The following is a 22,580-nucleotide window of genomic DNA, read 5'->3' as shown; positions in this document are numbered from 1 at the left end:
GCAATAAACTATTTTCAACATATAAACAGCATTTGAGCACTAATTCTAAAGAGCGATATCCTCAGTACAATATTCTAGGATGCGATTCATTCAGCCAGACTTTTTAAAACTTAGTTCTTACATACTGTTTTTACATACACAGCATACTTTGCCCAATCTACTCAACTGAATTAATTTCCACATTATAGCATAAAGAACCTTCAGACTCTGTCCTCAATTTACCAGTTGCTTCCCACAGCTATATTCTCAAGTATCCTCTCATTAGTTCAATATCAAACTGATTTTAGCAGCAACACACCACCAAACAACACAGCCAGTGTAGGCTGTGCCCTGCACGGCACAAGTAAACTTTAGAGACTGAAAAGCATATTGCATTCAGAAACCTGTGAAGTGAACAAGGCTTTACACAAGGGAGTTGACAAAATAAGTAGGTGCATTACCCAGTAGACATGTCTGGAAAAAATATCCTTTAGGGGATAAAGGTCAATACATCTCCCGTAGACACTCATATAGCAGTAAAGGAGGTTGACCAATTAGCTATGAACATTTCATGGATGTAAAAGAGACATCTCAAAAGGGATCCGAGAGGTTTGCATGATGCTAAACAACAGAGAAAATCAATCCATAACATCTTTCAGGGCGCAGGTTCAATGTTGTGAAGAGCAATTTTTGGACAGAGATAAGCAATTATTTATTTACAGAGAGCAGTAACAGCTGTTACAGATTACCAGGCAGACTGGTTGAAGTCAGGACACTGGATTCATTCAAGAAATTGCTTGGTGCAGTAATGGGAAGAAGGTAGGGTGGGTATTTCAGGATGAGATCATGTGGGCTGAATGAATCCTTCATCTAAACCTCTCTTGTGATAGTCAAACTGTTGAGATACAACCTAGAATTGGAGCCTTTCTTGTGATCTGAGAAGAATAAGAGATCAAGGTGTGCATCAAAGTGCCAGTGGTGAACAAACATCTCGACAGCTATACCCTTGATGTAATTATGCGTGAACTGGGTGCTATATCGAGATGAGTTGACTAATTTAGCTTCTGAAATTCTGAATTTGCTGACGCGGGAAAACAGGTGAGACAAAATCAAATTCCACTCGTCAGCTGCTAGCCTCTGATCGACACAATATATCTTTGTTTTCGTGTACTGAGTCTCAGTCAGTTCCTTTCATTTAGTCGACATTTCCATACACTCATTCATTCATGCGTTGGCGAGGTTTGGCTACGGTTTTGTTCCCATCGCTGTGAGGCACAGTTAAATTAAATCTCGTTCACACGGGTCATTTTATTCTTTAAAAAACACAATTGTGTCCTTTTGCCACCGATAGTTCTGGCTAAACATACTTCACAGATAATCCGTAAACATGGCTGCAAATTAATCTTGTGGCCAATTCAAGCTTCACATGGCAGGAAAGGAAACTTATGGAAAATGGCTTGGTGCTGAGAGTCTACAGTTTACTAACACTATTCTGGCAACGGCTCTTGTGCACAGAAACACTCAATGTTTCTTTGCACAAGAGTCGCACAGCGATCGCTGGCTTCTTATTACAAGGCCTTTCACCAGAATCAGCTACATTCCAATTAGGCAACCATGACCAGCCCTTTCATTAACAATCCCTTTATTCCAGTCTGACTATCTCTGCCTCGAAATCCCAGATAATCACTCCAACACAAGTCATCAAAAGTCATCAAACACATCAAACTTTATACAGCAGATTGCTACAGGTAAGTACATGTTGTTCTTTGTCATGTCAGAAGTAATTAAAATTGAAGAGGTATAAAAACGAAAGAAAATGTCGTCATGAATCAGATTCACTAATGACCAGCCACCAACAAAGTGCCTCTGGAGAAGCACACAGGGCTGATCATGAAACGCTCAGCGCTAGAGTGTAGAATCACTAGTGCGGCCTCTGGTAGCAGCACCGTTAGGCCAGTACGTGCTGAGGATTCTTCTTCACATAAACACTCATTTCATGAGCAGGTCCAGGAGTGTTTCTGTGTATAGACGCTGTTCACATTTACTGCCAAGTTCCACTACCATCAGCTCCAGCTGACACAACTGGGACGCCCCAGAAATCCATGGACAACTCACTTTGATTTTTGTTTTTAAAATACATCTTTCACAATTCAAAGAGCAATTAGTCCAGAATTCAAACTCATCGTCATTTAAACAATTTTTCATTACAGTTGCTTCTTTTTCCTACAAGCAGACAGCTTTGTTAGAACATCTCCCCATGAGCAATGATACAACAGTTAATACTGATTGCACTTATTTTTACACCATATAGCAGCTTTCTCTCAAAGACAGGATTGTCAGCAATAAATTTTTCTCAATGCTTTGTTTTCTTTTCATTAGATTGGATAGGCACACGGCAAACAGTAAGGTCTGCTCTTTCCTTATCTAGAGTACATTGTAACACATACAATGGAGCTGAACAGCCACTCAGTCACACATGGGACTAACGATCCATCAACTGAAAGCTATTGCTGCTGAATTAATTGCACATTAAAAGCTTTACTGTTAAATACTAATATATCTAAAAGCAGTAGTCATATTATACACTAATTTTATATACACGCTTGACAACACATTGTAAATAAACCAACATTTATTATACTGCTGTGATTATGTTAAAACATTCTAAAAATGTTGCTTTTTCAATAAGAAAATTAACAAAGATCCAAATGGGACCAAAGGCATATTCCAGAAAGACAAAAAGACATTACCACAAGAACCTACTACAAAATAAGATCTAACGGTTACATTACTTGATTTTGGCAAGTTAAACACATGTATAAATACATATATTTGGTCATTTAATCCACAACTGTTTGTGGGACACTGCTGTGCGCAATTGGCTGCCACGTTTCACCAACAAAATAGTCACTCCATTTTACAGTATATCCTGTGAAGCGCTTTGAGACAGCCCAATGACGTGATAAGGCGCTATATCAAATGCAAGAATAATTATTATTGATTTCATGACTAAATAGATCACTGGTCTATTCCTGCATGAAAATAATAACTTTAATATGTATTTTTCAAAGTTTTTACAAAGCTTTCTAAATCAACACAATAAAGTGAAAACCTGAGTAATAAATACTTTTATTTAAAAACGGTATTTTCTGTTGAAATATTTCAAATGTTTTGCAAAAAAAACACTTGAAAAGTTAAAGACTTTCCATAAACTAACAAATAAAATGAAGTTTGGAACCTGAGCCGAGGATATGTGGCTGTGAGGTTCCAGATCACACACATAGCAGCACAAGCTAGGCCTCAGAGTCCGGTCAGTTAGCAACTGATGTTATAGCTTTGCTATTCACCTCCCCTGCGGATGTGTATATGAAATCTGATCCTCAGAGAAGAAACAGGATTCGTGCAAGCTATTTTCCAAGAATAGTTTAATATTTTGAGTGCTAATGTACGGTGATACGAGTCGGAAATCAGCAAGTGATTATTTGTACCACTATACCAAGTAAGGGGTCTCCAGTTACAGGATTGTCATTGACTTTTATCAGAAATTCCCAAATAAAAAACATCTGCAGCGAGTGTGGGAAATAACACAATAATTTGATCTTGTGTTGGCCTTTTGTGTAGGGAGATTGTCTCAAAGTGCTTCACAAAAACCAAGCGAAAGATCCAGCTGGAAGGAGGATAGGAAGGAAGATAGTTGCTTTAAGGCGCAGTCGAGGAGATAAGAGTTTTCAGACGGAGGATTTGTTGGCAAAGAGGGAGTGGCAGAGCGGTTTCAGAAGGAAGGTCCAGAGGTCAGGGCAAAGGGGCTGAAAGATAACCCACCAATGGTGGCAGAGAGGGCATTTGAGTCTGGAGATGCCAAAGGCATGGATGGGGGTGAGGTTGTGTTGGAAGTGAGCGATCTTGTAGGAGATGGAGGAAAGTGAATTAGAAGTCAGAGAAAGAGCATTAATTAATGAACACCTACTCACATTGCTTTTACTTCTCAACTCCGGATTGCGAGGATTTACAACCTGACCTGATCACACCCAGTTGGAGTTTAGAATTGCACTCAAATTTTATTTTCATATTATTAACACATATTTGGGACCTATATTTCTTTTTCACACGTATGGGCACCGTTTGGATTCTGCTTGATGAGCAGACTACCACTATGGTAAAGCCGCAAACCACAGCATGATATACACAGAGCGTGGCCAGCCCTATTTCAGGTGCTCATCTTCATCTTATGCCATACCATTCTTCCCAATACTGGCAGAGTTTCATCTGGTTATTTGCACCAAACTTCTCAGCAAAGAGTTTTGCACGACTGGAAGCCATGAGTGACCCACAAAATTCCCCTCCCATCTCTGTGCCTCCATCCTCTATTCCAGCAGTATTGAGTCGAATACTATTACCTTCCTTCTGAGGAAACTAACCTTGATTTCCTGTTGCAAGTGTGATTTTTCCAGTCTTATGGAGAGGCTATTAGTCTGCGATTTATGTCAGGTTAATTTGACAAAACTTTATAATGCAATTCAGAAAGTTGACAGTGAATGAAGCCGTGGGCAGCATGTGCTGGCAGTGAGTAGCTAAGTGTCTGACACACACTCCATGAATTGTTAAGATCTGCAATTTTGGTGTTAGAGGGAGGAATTCTACCAATAGGTACTTGGCAGCTGATAACGTAAGTTACCATACCCAAATGCTGCTCAATAATACATTGTGAACATTGTTCTGTAATGTTGGGTTCATAAATGTTATTAATGAGAGAGATGTTATGGCAACAATTTAGAAATAATATCATATACTGGGTGCTTCAACAACAACATGCGTCTCAAAGCACTTCACCCAAAAGACTACCGTAGACACCACAGACTGGTTCAAAAACATGTCCTTTACCTGTCTTCATTATAAGCACTCCGAAGGACGCTATATAAATGCTAGTTGTTGTTGTAGCCTTCTATCAAGACATAGAAATGATACACAAACAAAAGCCAGTCAGCCCATCCAGTCTAAGATGGAGCAATTGATTCTAATTCAAATTGCTCATTTTTTCCTGAACCTATTATACAAACGTTCACCAAATTTCCTTTTTAATCTTATGGTCAATATCTTCAATATCTAATGGTCACAAAGAATTCCAATAGATCTGAGTGAAGCCTGTTCAGGGAATCTTGTTCATCCTTGAAGGCACATTGCAGTGTTTTTACCATCCTTTTATTCAACTACATAGAATGGAGAATCCTGTTAACATTCAGCCACAGTTAGGTACGCCCGGACACCTCCTCTCATTGTGTATTCCAACTCGTGCCAATACATCCACATATCACATAACAACTGAACAAACAGAGACCCTGCTCCTAATCCTTCACAGCGGTACAAAGCACAGCAGGGAATAACATAGCTGCTTCCTTAACCTTACGCAGTCCGGCACTGCCTGTGATGTGGAGCAGGCTGTAGAAAGGGGGTCCGAGCAAATAGCCACATGCCAAGGTTTAGTGTGTAGCTGCCAAACATATTTCAGATACTCTTGACCTCGAGTCCAAAAATAAGTCGGTGTCAGCATTGGATTTGTAAACCTTGTTGTACACACTTAACAGTCACAAGTGCCTTTGACAAGTGAGACATTTACAATCACACCCCAGCCAGCAGCTTCTGTGGTTTGTTCACAAAGCAAAATAAAAGTTCAACTAAAATTATCTATTCTATTTATCCTGTAATCAATTAGGACAACGATATGGGGGGGGGGAATGGGGGCGCGATATGACACCTTACCAAGGGTTAAGATGAGAAGGAGCACATTATATTTCAGTTGGTGAGGTCACTTGTCAAGCTGTGGTTAGTCAAAGTGGAAATAAAAAACTCCTTCTGCCTCGAGTCAGATGAACCAAGTCCACACAAGTATGGTCTTACAGTGAGCTGGTGAAATGATTTGCTAATCGATTCTAGGTCACCAAACGTATGACCCTGGAGTAGAGAGGGGATTAACCCACTGACCCTGTTTGAAGGGAGCTGGGACCGTTTCTGTCGTACAGGACAGGCTAAGTGCAGGCTGCAATGTCAAGATGTGAAGAAAAACAGAAAGTGAGGAAGAAGTTGGAGTTTAATGAAAAAATTAATGTTATCGTGAATTCAGCAGGAACATTTGCGAGACGGGAGAGTAGAAGTGTAAGATGACACAGTATTTTGATTTATTTAAAAAGCAAATATAATCTTACACTTCTACTACCTCTTACCAACCAAGCTCTTCACTGAGAATCAAAGGGTTGCAATTGAAGCGTTTTTTTTAAATCCTGTATTTTCTTTGGAATGAGTAGTGGTTTTCAAGGGGACAATATGACACTATCAGGGACTTGTCCACTTTAGTGTGTGCTCCTCTTCCCCCCCACCCCGGTTTGGGAGTTCATCTTATCATCTTACAAGCAGACCAGCACTTTGGCAAGACAAGCCTGAAATGGAGCAGCTCTAAGCTGTGCAGCAAACGAGCAGCCACTGACACCTCCCGAAAGTAAAACGTAGCAAAGTGCAATGTCAGAACAGGAATATCATTAAGTCCGTTCTACACTCATCGCACAAATAAAACCTGCTGCCTCCAACGAGCAGGAAAACACTTGCATCATTTCTCTCCTGGATACCAGCTCAAACAGCAATAAAATCAGAGTAATTGTTTAGAGAAAGAGAAGGCAATTTCTGTTTCAGGTAACACATTGATACACGCACGTCTAGAACACATGAAATAAAGAACCAGCACACTGCTTCCTGTGAGAAATACAGACGTCCTGTGAAAATTTTACTGTCAAGATGCAGTCAGTAGTTTTATTAAAGCAGCTAAATGGAATCAGTGGTTAGAGCGCACGCCTCACAAGCCAGAGGTCCTGGGTTCAATTCCCGGGCAGGGCGAAACGTTGGGCAAGTTTCCTTACTCTACACGGCTCTGTTGACTTAGCAGAGAGTAGGAACCCGATTGTTAGTCAATTGGTGCATTGGTTTTCCAGGGGTAATAATCCCTTCAAAAAATATAATAATAATAATTTGGTCACTCAATCCAGGACTGTTTGTGGGACGCTGCTGTGTGCAATTGGCTGCTGCATGTCCCCCACAAAATATACAGTCACTCCACTTTACAGTACATTCTGTGAAGCGCTTTGAGACGTCTCAAAGACGTGATAAGGCGCTATATCAAATGCAAGGATTATTATTAATAATTGGTTTTACTGGCCGGACCATTTTAACAGGCATTTATTTATATAATGATGCTGTGGAAAGACATAACCAGAATTTTCAAAGACACGCAATTTAGAGTACCACTGGCATCACTCCACCACAAAATAGAGAGCAACTTTCTGTGACAGCAGAGCTGGAGAAAAAGTAGAGAGCTCGTTGCCAACAGGGTAAACAGCATAAAACATATTACTGACTGTGAGGAGCTTTGATATTGCAGCCGGCTGTGTAGTAGTCTGAAATCCCCCACTGCAGATATATAAATTAGAACTTGGGCTTTGCAAAATCCTATTAAATTGGCAAAAGGGTACGTTTTATTGCCACTAATATGTGTCTGTTACCATTAATAGTGGTTTCATACAGCAAAGCTGAAGAAATCAGAACTTTGTTCAACTCTGCAACACATGGGTAACTAGACGAGGGAAACCCAAACCACATACAATACAAAATTACATTTGTATAACGCCTTTCACATCGGGAGGACATCCCAAGGCACTGGATAGTCAGGGATTTGGTCCTGAGCTGGGGTGGGAGGATAGGGAGGGTGGCCAAAGGGGAGGGTCTTGAGACGTGCCTTGACAGAGGCGAGGGAGCGAGGCAAAGGGATCCAAAGGGTGGGGGCGGAGAGGCTGAAGGCCCTAAATATAATCCTTTAGCTGGGTTTGACACATCAATGGCCGATGCGTGGAGGACAGAATGCACGCCACGGACAAGCCTGTGCACTGGGAGCTGGGTCCAGAGGAGGGATGCGTTTGCCCGGCAAAAATACTGGTATGAAAGAGAGAAAAACTGCAAGCTGGAATGGGACTCTGTGTGAGGTGCAGGTATAAAGATTAGTGACTATGGGTTAGACAGAGATCCTGTGATATACTGGTGTCCAGTTATTTGCCTGTGAGCGAATTGAGATTCTTGGACGTGAAAAAAATACTTGTTTTTGATTCGAAGTAAGTCCTAGTTGTTGGAGCTTCTTGTGATTTTATGAAAGCAGTTTCTCACAGAATATGGGACTGTGATGCAAAATGACATAACATTGTTCAACTGTAGCTTTCAAAAGGGAATTGGATAGGCACTTGAAAGGGAAACATTTGCAGGGCTATGGGGTAAGAGCGGGGAGTGGGGCTAGTCAGTGGCTCTTTCAAAGAACTGGCACAAGCACAATGGGCCAAATGGCCTCCTTCTGTGCTGTAAGATTCTATGACTGTTTTTTCCCAGAAAACTTTGAAATAATTAAACCCCCTCCCTGTGATATAATACATAAAATTGGAATAACAGATGCCTCACACCCTATTGACCAAACCCAGTTGGGACTAAACACACTTCTGCATTTCATCTCCAATCATCCAGGAGTCTAAATATAGATTAGCTACATTAATGGGAACTCCCTGGGTGCAGGTAATAATATGCTTCGCATTATCCAAGGTGAACAACAAAGCTTGCTTCGGTCCATTCACTCAGTGAGAACAAACATCTACTCTTCACTGCGGCCAAACAGATTTTTACCCTCTCAGTGCAATTAAATTAATGCAGACGGCATCTTAAGAGTCAAGTTTTTACCCTTGGTTATAATCAGAATTATTATAACCTCAGGGGTGGAAATACGGTTTAAAAATAATTCCTTGACTGAAGTCCAAAAGCATTCATTGGGTTTTACAGGACTCAACACAAAGAAAAGGCTGCCAGAGATGAGGCGAAGCTTCATTAAAATGTAGCCTCGGTTACCTGTCTGACTCGGTTTCATGATACTCTAGGAATATGAAAGCTGACAGTACAAGCAGAAATTGTAGCGCTGACCTTTTCCGTTTATTGCTGTTGGAAATGAGAGGTTAACCTGCGGGTCATTTGTACACTGTATAACGGCTGTACACATGAATATATTTAAAGTAATCCGGCAGACTCACACCCTGTGTTAGCCCTTCTGAGTCTCCTCGGGTTAATGCGTCACTTTCCAGACTAACCTATTATATTTCTTTCTACACATTACATTTGATGTACTTCCTTTTCATTTTCCACTGTTATTTAACCTTTATAAGGCTAATGGCAGTAACCTCAGGTTTGGTCACGCACTTGTGATTTCAAAGCTACAAAGATGCCTATTTTGCGTTCCCTTATAAGAGCGAAAATGCAAACTTAATTTACTGTGAACTATATAACAAACAGCTCACAAGTACACTATTAGATTCAATGCTGGGTCTCAAGTAAATACCCCTAGGGGGCTGTAAATCAAAATAGATTGTTAGTTTTGGTTACGGTATTAGATATTGTTGCTGCAAACATTTAATAAAAAGCAGGCAAGTGTAGAGGAGAGATACGCAGCAATTCAGCTGGACACAAGCTCGCGGAGGAGAGCATCGCCAAGCTGTGGGATTGAAAGTTTTGTCACTCAATTCTTTGCTTCCAAAGACAGCACCAAAGCCCCAGAGGTGGGTGTGGGTCAAAGTTCCTTGACCATTACTGAGGCACTGAACCTCAATTGCGACACAAAAAACAATATGACTACATGTGCCAAGCAATAACTATAAAGCTCTAAAGTGTTTCAATGTTACAGGTGCTATAAAAATACAAGTTTTGTTCTTTCAATCTCAACCATGGAGAGGATTGCCTGGCTCACAGGAAGCAGCCCTCCATTTCCCACACTCTGGGGTCACAGCCCTCCAGGGTACGAGTGCTTATTGTTGGACTGGGCCGTCAGCGTGTGCTGTAAATTCAACCCCACCAGGAGCAGAGATCAGTGGATTCACATTAAATGAGACTCATCACAAGCTAATATAGTTTGATCCGTGCAGTCTACTTTACTCAATGTAAAGTCCTGCGTGAATTTACATCTTCACGTCCTTTAAATGTGCAACAAGTTTAAACACCAGCGCAACGTCACTCCTGGCGATTAGTGTCAAAATGTTCAGCTGCGTAGGAGTTTCATGTCAGATCCTTGATCAAAACACAAACAGAAATGATTGGAAACACACAGAGGCTCAATAAACCTCTGGAATATGATGGATCCTATCCCGCTGGCCAGGATTCAAGTTTCCAGCATTCCCGGTTATTCCCACTGCGTCGTTCCCTTGCTGGAGTGCTCTGTTCCTGTGTGTACTGTCCATCATATGCTACAGTGAAACGTAACTGAAAGGGTGTGATGTAGCTACAAAAAGGTGTCTATCCTTAGCAATCAGCACATGACAAACTCCAGAGTTACCCAGAACAGAATCTCGTCATATGTCTAACACAGGAATACGATCCAGTGGCGCAATAAACTACAAGATATACATTGCTGGGGGGGGGGGGGGGAGGGGGGAGAGAGAAGAATTACTGGGCAAGATTAATTTTACAATACAAATAGCTCCTGCCACACCAATACAGGGAATGTGCATCCCTCTCAGAGGCATTCACCTATAAAACACAGTCAATGCACTTGACAGTAAATCCTGTGAAGCGTTTCGAGACGTCCTCCTGACGTGAAAAGCGCTATCAAATGCATTATTATTTATTGTTACAGTGCATGGCCAGATATGCTGGGTCTTAAGATCTAAACCAAGTGCTTTTCGATGGGAATGAGACAAAATGAGGTTAGCCTGTAGTTTTGCAATCCACCACCTCTTCCTTTCTCAATATTATGCGTTCTAATCCGCTAATCTCTCATCTATTTACTGAAGTCCAGCCAGTGTAAATATCACATGCGCAGAACTACGAGCAGAACTAAATGTCCCATTTATGTAGAACATTGTTTCTGAATTTCTGTCATGTATTTTAAACTTACTCAATTTATATGTGAAAGAAATTAAGGAAAATGAGTTAATCACCTTAAAAGCAGTTGCTGCACTCCACGTTGTCTGGGATGTAAGGCTGCTTTTGTGCAGATGTACAGTACATTTGTAGGCATGGATTCACAACTGGCTGGTGCGAAATCCTTAATTTACTTTTAATATTTTGGTTTACTAATTATTCTTAGACAAATTAAATGTAAAGTGTGTAACATTCAAATGATGAAACAGCAAATTAGTCAAGCAAATATTACTATAAAACTGCAGTAAGCTGTTAGTACCATTATCAGCCGATTTATGTAAAGAGAAGCTCCAATAATGCCAGCCTATGGTTGGTGCAGCTAAATAAATCATGCAGAGAAGATTTATTCCTTGTCATTTGGTGACTAATACTGCCAACGCTTGCTAGCCTAAAGCAGGATGTATTGCACGCAAATAATTATGCATTTGATCCTATCTTAGCACGAGGAGGTAAAATAAAACTGTGCAGTTGCAAAAATTAGTTATCAATTAGAAGTAGGTAGCAGTGCTGAGTTTCTGTTGAATAATCTCAGTGTGATCTGGTGTCTTTTTTTCCTTCCACACTGTTACACTTAAGTGATGTTATAAGGTGCTGCACAGTTTAAGCTATAAATGAATATAGCGACATTAAACAGTGAAGCACGTGACATTAAAAGAGGTCACATTCCCATCGCTCCTGCCTCCTCTCAAAGTGTAAGGCCGGTAGGCTGGCTTCTGCCAATTAAAAGTAGTTGGAGGAGAAACGTGGAATTTAAAAACATTTTGTCATTTAAATTCCATAAAATACTGATAGTCCGTTTAAAGAAAAGCAGGTTTTTTTTTGCTGATGATGCTAAGGTGTTCTTCTTAATGGGGGGGAGGGAGTGGGGGAAGTAGGGTTTGAGGGTGAGGGGCGCGGGAGAAAGAAAAAGAATCAAATCGGAGGTTTATTATCATACCAGAAAAGAACTCGGACACATCTAATTATTTAAACTAAAGGATTTAGATAAAGATAAGTTTGCTGTCAAAAATAAATCTAAAAAGTCAAAAATGATAAATGTGCTCTTTATTTAAGGTCTCTTTAAGATTTATAAAGGTTTTCATGTTACCGGCTGGGAAAAGGAGGTAGTAATATAGAAGTAGTCACATATTATTCTAGCAATTCCCTAATGATAACCTTAACAGAGCTGCATTATTTAAGATCTTCCATCTACTACATACTTGTGGCCCGCAGGGAAATTAACTTTTGCAGTCAGTAATCTAAGGGTTAATACAAACTGAAGTACTAAGCCCCCAGTACATGTTCTGTTCAGTAAAGCATAAAATCTGTAAGCTCAGGAGAATAATGCAGCTGTGTTGCGAGAGCTGCGTTATATAGCGGTGCATTAAAAATTCATATCCCAGGCGTTCTCGCTATAGTGCTGTGCTGTGCTCTGCCTGTTTGCTGCACTGGCTGTATCAGCCCACAATCCTCCTCAGCCATCAGCAGCGTTCCTAAACAAACAGCCTCCCGTGGAAAAGGGCAAAATAAGCCCTGACGGAGTCACACCACCACTACAAGGTTTTTTAAAAAAACGTTAATGTAAAACAAACTTTGCATTTATTATGCACGATCCCCACGATGTCTCAAATACTTTGCTCTGCATTCGAGGCAGACCCGGCACAATCAAACAGCCTAGGCCCAAGGCTGCTCAATGCTAATCTTCACCTCTATCAGGACAATATACAGTACTTACAATAAGAAACACAAGAAAGGATTCAGGGCAGCAATAATTACATCTGAAAGCTTCCTTTTGGGTGCTCCTTAACAAAGTAAAGCAAAGTGCAATGGAGCAGAAAATCAAACTGTTGCGTTGGCTTGCCCCAATGCATTCACAAATCTGACAGGAACATCAAAACAGGCCCCCACCTTAGGCAGCGTGAGGCACCCAAATGTGGGGGCCTGGTGTTAAATTAAAATGGAACGTGTTTCTAAGATACGTGTCTTCTGATCGGGCAGAATCTAGATTGTCCAATTTGAGCGAATGATCAGTACTGTATTGTATAATTTGCTTCAAATGGTGACTTCTCCCTCCACCCATTCCCTAACCTGGTTATATCTCCACCTTATCCTCCGGCCACAGGTCACACCAAACTGCTCCGTTAACGAGCTGCTATTAGTAGCCAATATCTGCTTTAATCTCTTGGGAGTTTAGTTCTAGCCTACCACATTTATCATGAATTCTGCCTAGTGTCATACATGTTACAGACAAATTCTCGTTATTTTACAAAATAATATTCTTTGTAAACTTGGCCAGTACAGGTCAGCCCTTTCCATTCTGTCTAATTCTGACACATTACCGATGGCTCAGTGAGAAGACCACGATTTAGGTCAGCCAGCCAGCCCACAGCCTGTGAGCTCAGTCCCAGCTCCTACCTTTCTCGTCCCAGCTCCAAACACAAAGGTCCAGGGCCACAGAAGCAGCGCGATGTGGCCAATAAGCTGAAACTCAGGTGGCCCAGTATTCAAGCGACGTCTTTGGTTTTTAGTCTCCATCACTTATCAGGACATGTTGCTTTATGGCCTTTTCGTGTTTTGTGCTCCATGTTCTAACTCCCACAGGAGGTTAAATGAGAGGAACAGCATCCATGATAAAGCAGGTGGTGCGTTATCTGTGGAACATCATCGTTGCTTTCCTTCATTCAACACTGCCCCCTCCCTCACACACGTAAAGCTTTCTCACTTCCACCAGCTTCTGTAGTTGTAAAGACACCCGACACTGATATCAAACTTCTAGCCCCCGGCTCTGACCCCCCACCTCACCCTCATGACACTCCACCCCCACCTTAATGTCACTCCGCCTCCACCCTCATGGCACTCCACCCCCACCGTAATGTCACTCCGCCCCCACCCTCATGGCACTCCACCCTCATGTCCCTCCGCCTCCCCCACCCTCATGTCCCTCCGCCTCCCCCACCCTCATGTCGCTCCGCCTCCCCCACCCTCATGTCCCTCCGCCTCCCCCACCCTCATGTCACTCCGCCTCCCCCACCCTCAGGTCACTCCGCCTCCCCACCCTCAGGTCACTCCGCCCCACCCTCAGGTCACTCCGCCCCCACCCTCAGGTCACTCCGTATCCACCCTCAGGTCACTCCGCCCCCACCCTCATGTCGCTCTGCCCCCACCCTCATGTCACTCCGCACGCCCACTTTCATATCACTCTGTGCCGCTCCCACCCTCATGTCACTCTACTCACCCACCCTCATGTCACTCTGCGCCCCCACCCCGTTGTCACTCCCCCCATCCTAATGCCACATTTTGTCTGTTATTTAGTTGACATTACTCTGCTGGTGTTACAGCAAAATACATTAGTTAACATACAGTATTCCCTGTATTAATCTTCTGTCAAATAAAAACATGTCAATTATTACACACCATAGGATATTATTGAGCCACAAATGTGCTGTACAGTTTTGAACATGAAATATTGACAGAAGTTAACTATCTGAATTTACAAAGAGGGACTTTTAAGCTGCTTTGCCTATTATATCTCCCCGATGTGAAAACCACAAGTAGTTTGAATAAAATCAGATGAAAGCGTGGCTTGGACATCAGCGTGTGGGTAGTTTGCAAATCAAACCAAGCAGTACACAGTCCTAAGGCTAAGTTGCTTAGTATTTTATTTGCAACAAGAATTCTTTGTTTCATCCTCTGAACCTTGCTCACCATCAAGGGTCCTTATAACAACAACAACTTGCATATGTATGGCTATGGGGAGAGAGTGGGGGAGTAGGATTGATTTGGATAGCTCTTTTAAAAGAGTTGGCACATACACAATGGGCCTAATGGTTTCCTTCTGTGCTGTATAATTCGATGATGTAGCGTCCTTCACGCGGGGTAGCATCTGAGCGCTCACCTACTAACTGCTCCCTGAAACAACAATAAATTGTGTCTGTATAGTGCCTTTCATCTCAAGCCACTGGACAGTTGAGAATTTGCACGCAAGTTGGGGGTTCGATTCAGGAGGGGTGGGGGCCAAGGGTGGTTGTGGAAGATGACCAGAGTTCTTTAGGCTGCGGGCAGAAAGGCTGAAGGCCCTCCCGCCGCTGGTGGGGTGGCCAGTGCGGGGGACGTGAAGCAAGCCAGTGCCAGTGCCTGCCAAGCGGAGGGTGGGGTGGGGCAAGAATGTAGAGGAAACAGCACCGATCACAGAACAGTAAAATACAAGAGCTATCCGTATAATCAGAGCTCCAGGCATAATATCAGTCTTCCCTCATGTTTTAATATGATTGTTAATATTTTGACTATGTCGATTAATGCCGTCAGTAACAATGTGATATGTTCAATAGGGTTTCCCCGACCTTCGCAAGTCAGGTAATTTCATTAAAATTAGATGTCAAAATTATGCTAAATATTAAAAGACAGGATTGAAAAAGATCTGAAATAAATTTGAAATGTATGAACAACGTGTTTAATAGATTAGTGTAACGGTGAGCCACAGTCAGCAAAATGTAGGCGCACTGTAATCAGTGGAAAAGGGAACACAATACCAGGAGGAGGCCATTCAGCCCCTCGAGCCTGTTCCGTCATTCTATAAGATCATGGCTGATCTGCACCTCAACTCCAATTACCCGCCCTTGCCCCATATCCCTTAACACCCTGACCTAACAAACATCTACCCACCTCAGTCTTGAAAATGTGAATGGATCCAGAACCCACAGCCTTTTGGGGGAGAGTTCCAGATTTCCACCGGCCTGTGGGTGAAAAACTGCCTCCTAATTTCACTCCTAAATGGCCTAGTTCTAATTTTAAGATTATGCCCCCTTGTTCTGGATTCCTCATCAGACGAAATAGTTTCACTGCAGCTACCCTATCGAATCTCTATTATTTTAAAAGCCTCAATTAGATCTCCCCTCAAACTTCTAATCTCAAGGGAATGCACTGCAGAAGAGATTGTGTGTGAATGTGGTTTTTTATGGCTCTCAAATGTCATGAATTTGTTGTAATGTTTGCTGAATAGTGAATACTCCACGACCATCCCTCCCACAATGTCTCAGAGGAACTGAAACTTCTACCTTCGTTTTGTAAGCTGCTGTGTTCCTATTTTACATTTATATTTCCGATCATCTAAAACTAGGACATGACTTTCAAACGTCTGAAAGGTGTATTGCTGTGGCGGAGACGTAAATCTAACCCGTGTGACATATGACGGAAGGCCGACACCTTCCTGTGAAGTAAGTGGTTTCATTATATTAATCAAGTTGCAATGATAAATACGATTAATTTACTTTGCAAATTTAAATAAAAATTGACAACATTTTGATAGTTTAATAACGTGATGTTAATTATTAGGATTGTGAGCACTTGGGGTCTTTCCATTATTCTATCATAAATGTCTTCAGCCTCATCTCTCTTAATTGGTAATCACAAACACATTTAGATGTCATGATGTACAGTTTTACCAGCTTCAACATAGCTATCTTCCTCCACCGTATCCCAGGATATACAGTGCATTCATAAATAAAACCGCACAAAAGAATTAGCCAAGATTAAGCTGTACTGAGCAAGGGTCGGGACGGAGACAACTCCGCACAATTGCTTTCAAGCCATCGTGTCAAATAAAATGTGACAGCTGGAAGCCACCCTCAGCTGCTCGAGGGAATTGTAGACGACCATTTGCAGCCGCTGTGACTGACACACAATGAGAGATGTGTGGAGTGTACCTGAGATCAAAGGGAGGCAGTGACTTGCCTGCTCCGGCTCTGTTACTGTACATTTCAGCTTTTGTTAATTCTGAAATGACCACACAAGAAGCAGGAGGCCATTCACTTTGCCTGTGCCTGTGCTCCACCCCACCCCCACCCCCACTTAGGATACAAAGAAGAGTGGAAAATAAGCTAAATGCCTCTTTTTCTGTCCTGGCTGCCCAAAGCTTTGGAATTGGAATGAAGAGAAATAGGAAGCCAAGACTTGGTAAAGCTGAGTATAAAACAATCTAAACCCATTCTCTGGCTTTCTCAATCCACCTCCCAGTGTAACAAAGCACAGCACAATCTAGAATTCATCTGTAATTGGGTAATATCTCCATAAGCCATTTCAATGTATACATCTCAGCAAAGAGAAATGCTATTCTGGTGTGTAAAGTGGACAAGTGCTCTGATCAGCCATGTTATGGAGGTCCCAGTTATCTGACATGTCCGATATCTAACCTGAACAATTCCCTGTCCGAGTACAAAGAGAAATGTTCCATATCACAGTTTTGGGCTTTGTCCCCAAAAATCAAGCCAGCTCGGCAAACACCACTGTGGAATGTGCTCAGCTGCCACCTCCATCCAGTATCACTCACCTCCTTTGCCACTACCACAGCATATGCCAAAAATAAACCATCTATATCACACACCATTACATCACCACCATAGAATCAAGTTAGTTGGATCAACTCCTAGCCTTGCTGTAGAATGCACGTGTGTCTGTAACTACATCACCTTCTAATACTGTAGTGCCCTCCCCCCCCTCCCGCCCCACATTGCCTCACACACTCCACCAGCACCAGCCTCTCTCCTGGAACCTGCTCTTTAAATAAACTGCAAAGACATAACTGATTAGAACATGTCACACTGAGCTAACACAGAAGGTAACACTGTTTATTTCTAAGTGTTCCAGCCTTACACTGGGGAGGAATAGACCTGGGCTCCCAAAATTATCAGACAGCAACTACAGATCCATTACAGTAAACAAGATTTGTATAACAGTCACTGAGTAGTCACTGTATCCAGGGTTGGCAGCCACACTCACTTATCAATACTGCCCACTGCCCACCCAGCTAGAATTGTGAGTCACGGACATGAATCTGGTACTGAGACTATTTAGATTTTGATGATTATGAAGCAACTGAAATCGGCACGTAGAGCAATGCCGTGTCTCCTTCTGAAATGTTAATATCTTTCAACTGCAGTCGCTGAAACTACTAATTTGCTGCTGCTGCCCGCTTAACGTGTTGTACGAGGCCAGCAAAGGTGAGGAGGATACCAGGGGTCAAAGGCTCTGTTGGCAGTTGAACTGGAAAACCCCCCACTGTCAGGAGAGATCAGGATTCATGCTGGTTTAAATCCAGAGCTGTTAATCCGGCAGCGTTTACATACAGTACTATGAGCATGGCATGGGGAAGAGATTTACTTAGTGCTGCATGGGAAGAACAGCTTTGTTTTTAATTAGTGTCATTCAAGTGTAATGGAAGCCTTACAAAGTGCAATAATCCAATCACATACACAGAAAACAAAGCGCTCTGCATGTGCTTTCACAGTGGGATATTTCACAACACAGTGACTTAGTCCAGGCCTATTCCGTATCCCTATTGGGAATAACAGAACACAAGTAATCAGTGCCCTTTCCCGCGCAGCCTATTTGGAAGGAGCAAATACCATAAACAATAGCTTTTATACACTAACTGAATTTGTTCTGGTTAGAATCGCATTGTGAGCAGGAGCTGATTGTGAACCCTGTAATTGATACACTGGGGGCAGGTGGGTTATAATACACGAGACCAATGGTGTTGTGGATGGCAATGCTGAAGCACAATGAAAATCATCAGAAGGCTTGAGCCAACGGCAGCATCCACACCCTCGCTGTGTGCTGGGCAGGCAAAACCCTCTACTCACACTGGTATGGTGCCCCTCTACTCACCATACCAATCTGTCCACTACAACCACTCAGCGAGTACCAGCCTGCTCCTTGTCCCCTGCTCTGCCCGCTCCAGCAATGGCGTCAGGACTTCAGCTTTTCTTCCCTCACCCTCTGGAACTCCATCCCAGAGCTCCTCTGCCTCACTCCCTCCCTTGCCTCCTTCAAGGCCCGTCTCAAGACATCCTCTTTGACTGTGCCTTTGGTCATCCTCTCACCCCACTACCCTCCACCCTTCTTGATCCCAACCCCCAGCTCAGATACAAACCCTTAATTGTCCAGCACCTTGGGGAATCCTCCCCATATGAAAGGCGATGTATCAATGTAATTTTGTTGTTGGACCCAATGCAGAAAGGATTATGCATTTATACAAGATGATAGTTCTGCTACTTCCACAACTTCTGCCCACAAAATATAAAGTCAATTCAATTTACAGTATATTCTGTGAAGCGCTTTGAGACGTCTCGAAGACGTGATAAAGTGCTGTATCAAATGCAAGGATTATAACTTGTACAGTGTGACGATGATACACCTGAGTTCAATTCCAGGCAGGGCGAAACCTTGGGCAAGTTTCCTTACTCCACACGCCTAATAATAATCCCTCCAAAACTAAAAACAATAATTAAATTGGTCATTTTCAATCTACGACTGTTTGTGGGACATTGCTGTGCGCAATTGGCTGCTGCGGTCGCCCACAAATATAGTCAATTCACTTTACAGTGTGTTCTGTGAAGCGCTTTGGGACGTCCTCCCGACGTGAAAAGCGCTATATCAAATGCAAGGATTATTATTATTATATAGATATTTGAAAGCACACTTTGTCAACCTGATTAAAGACATGGTCTCCATCATAACTGCAGACACTTACTTTGCAGTTGATTCCTCATCGTACTTTGTTTTCAAATCAAACAGCTCTGTCTGAGTGGATTCCAGGGCTGGGGACAAAAAAAGACATTTTCAGAATGAGCCAAGATTGGAAAGAGGCTGAGTGCAGCCTGGCACCGAAGGCACTGGACTGGAGGCTGCCTGCTTCCTTCCCAGCAGTGTTTCACACTTCACTTACCTGTAACTCTGCTTGGTCCTCATTAAACTTAAATGCTTAAAGTCTCTTAATTTACTACAACCTGATGAAAACCCAGTCTGCACAGGAGGAATAGCTAGACCCTGACAGCACTGTGAAAGGAAACCAGTACATTTCCTCAAACAACCTCACAAAAGCAATCTCAATTTTATTTTTTTTGCTAAAATTAACTACCTAGAAAGTAAATGAGTCCCCCGCCCAGCGACAGATTGGGTTCTGATAACATGAACCTCTCTCTGCCTGTGGCTGGATTAAATCACTGCAAATTTAATACAATTGAAACAACTCTTGTACATGGATGCTGCTTTTAAAATCAAATCAATAGAATTCTCTAACATGGTGCTAAAGAAAAGTCCATTAACCAGTAGCTCTGTCGCTAACTACAGCTTCCCAGCATCACCACCTTTGCTATTCTTCAAAATTGGTGGCAGAGCTCAATACCAATAGCCCAATCTGATCGAACGCTCGATTTCTGCTCTCTCTCGGTACTGGCTCCTCAGTAATGTTGCAAAAGAGAAAACAGGGAAAAATGAAATCCATTCCCCAAAAAAGAGCTACCTTTGAAAGTATCGTGATCTCCTATGGCTAATACATTTCACAGGAGGAATATGGCAGAGACTTTCATTTATTAATACCCACTGCGCCTCCTCCCCATAAAATAAGTTTTAAAATTGATCCCATTAGTTCAGAAATTATATAATAATAATTTAATTATAATAAAGCAATAATCTGTGGTGAGGAAAGTTCATCTGAGCAAGGAGAGCAAACCCACTCAGGTTTGCTGTGAGTTGGAAATGTACCAGTTGGTTAAGATTTGTGTTTTGACGATTTCTACCTATTTTAATTTGCTAGTTATTTATAGGTTTCTATTCAGTATCTCAGGTTGGCAAAAAAAAAATAAAACTTTAAACATTTTCTATCTCGCACACAACTCTGAAACCATCTGAAGCTGCTCATCTCTTTCATAGAAACAGGAGTAGGCTATTCAGCCCCTCAAGCCTGTTCCGCCATTTTATAAGATCATGGCTGATCTGTACCTCAAGTCCAGTTACCTGCGCTTTCCCCATATCCCTTAACACCCTGACCTATCAAATATTTATCTATCCTGTCTTTCAGTCCTCCAGTGACAAGCACTCTACTGGGAGCAACTTTGCACTTCCAATCAGCAGCAATACAGAGCTGCTGTCTTACCTGTCTGCAAAACTTGAACCTTGTGTTCGGCCTCATCAAACTTGGAAGCCAAGGACGTCTGCATCTCCTGCAGCTTCCTACAAGAAAACAAAGTCACATTTGGAAAATCCAAACCCAAGACTCACCAGAAAACATAGCATATTTCATAAATAAAGCAAAGATTCACAGCTTTGCCTGCTCCCCTGTTCTCCTTTCAAAGCTAACTGCCCATCCAAAATCTTAACAACTGTCTGGTCAACAAGATTTACCCCCCACCACCAAACCAGCCCCTATTTTGGTGTAGCAAACAGAATATCAACTTGGCTATGATTTTCTCTCCTGGCTTCATAAAGCAGTGACAGGCTTCCTGAAGGTCTAAACGCAGTATTAAAGGGTAATGCAGGCAGACTGATACATTTTAGCTGTTCAATTATCACACCTTACTTATACTTGTGTTTGAACGGTAACAGCTTGATTAATATCATTGATTCTGGCTCAACTTGTGATGCTTAGGTGAAACCCTAGCTAACCTCTACCATAAAGTGGATGAGTGAGCACCTGGCATGTTAAGTGCTATCGTGAGTCGAGTCATCTCTAAGATACCACTGCTCAGAGCATCTCCAACACTTAAAGGTGCCCAATATCAGATTGAATAGTTTCTCTCAGAGCAACATGATAACCGAGTCCTGGGATCAAATCCCACTGAGTCAACACGACTATAATGGCCTCTCTACAAACCTTTCCCATTGGTTTACAAGCTCACAGAACAATGAGACAAATTATACTGATCCATATCATGTCACTAGAACCTAACAAAGAGAGGCCACAAACCTCTTCACAAAGACAGCGGAGGTGAAAAACGTGCTGTCCACCTGTAAAGCTTATAATGCAAAACATATTTCACCAACAAAATACAGGGATTTCACTTTACAGTAAATCCTGTCAAACACTCAGAGATTTCCTCTCGACATGAAAGGCGCTATACCAAATGTAAGAATTATTATTATGTACATCAATGTTGCTTTAATATTCTCCAAAAAGAAGAAGAATATCAATAAGTATCCTGAGGAGCTCAAATCTCAGACTGAAGATGAAAACCACAGAAGAACCTGTCTGTACAATTCCTTCTGGCTGTGAAAGAAAACCCTAGTGTTTAAGAACGAATAAGTTGTCAAGATTGAAAAGAGAATTGGATTAAACAGTTGAAGAGGAACAATATAAACAAGTACGGGGCGAGAGCTGGGATTTGTATAATTAGTTCTATTGTTGGAGCAAAGAGCAGCACAAATCAATAGCCTGAACAGCCTCGGCTATGTTGTCGCTACCACGTTCTCTGAAAACAGAGGCGAGTAATATGAGAAACTAGAGCACTAAACAATCAGATCGCAACAGCCTACCTTTCCTTTTCTGTGAAGTCATTCTGCAGTTTCTGTTCTTTCTCAAGTGCAAGGATTTCCGCTCTGCTGCTCAACGTCTGCTCGTACTCTTTGATTTTTTCTTTAAGTGCCTTTATTGTAACCTCTGCAGGAACAAGACGAGGTGTTTACACAGCAATTGTGCAGTTATACAAGAGGAGGTTTCCTGTACTCCAAAGGTTTGCTGTGATTTAAAGTGTAACTTTTCAATCCTGACACATAATCAATGATACTAGTCCCTATGGAGTCCCATTACTCCTTAAATGTTAAATTGAACTTCAAATGTTTAGGTTGAGAAGGATCAATGGGTTTTGCTT

At 42.1% G+C, this 22,580-nt stretch overlaps 1 protein-coding gene across 2 annotated transcripts in view; it reads right to left on the bottom strand.

Annotated features, from left to right (window-relative positions):
* Positions 1-22,580, bottom strand: part of LOC103188456 (protein CASP) — a 174,105-nt gene that overhangs the window by 71,936 nt on the left and 79,589 nt on the right. For both annotated transcript variants that reach the window (XM_042338434.1, XM_042338435.1), the window contains exons 6-8: positions 22,246-22,369; positions 20,870-20,946; positions 19,466-19,532 (exon numbers count right to left, since the gene is read on the bottom strand). In XM_042338434.1, the coding sequence (XP_042194368.1) occupies positions 19,466-19,532; positions 20,870-20,946; positions 22,246-22,369 (268 nt within the window). The remainder of the gene's footprint in view (positions 1-19,465; positions 19,533-20,869; positions 20,947-22,245; positions 22,370-22,580) is intronic.

The sequence above is a fragment of the Callorhinchus milii genome, unplaced genomic scaffold, assembly GCF_018977255.1.
Source record: "Callorhinchus milii isolate IMCB2004 unplaced genomic scaffold, IMCB_Cmil_1.0 Scaffold10, whole genome shotgun sequence".
NCBI lineage: Eukaryota > Metazoa > Chordata > Chondrichthyes > Chimaeriformes > Callorhinchidae > Callorhinchus > Callorhinchus milii.
The sequence above is the reverse complement of the archived record's forward strand: the minus strand, read 5'-3'. Positions and strand labels throughout refer to the sequence as shown.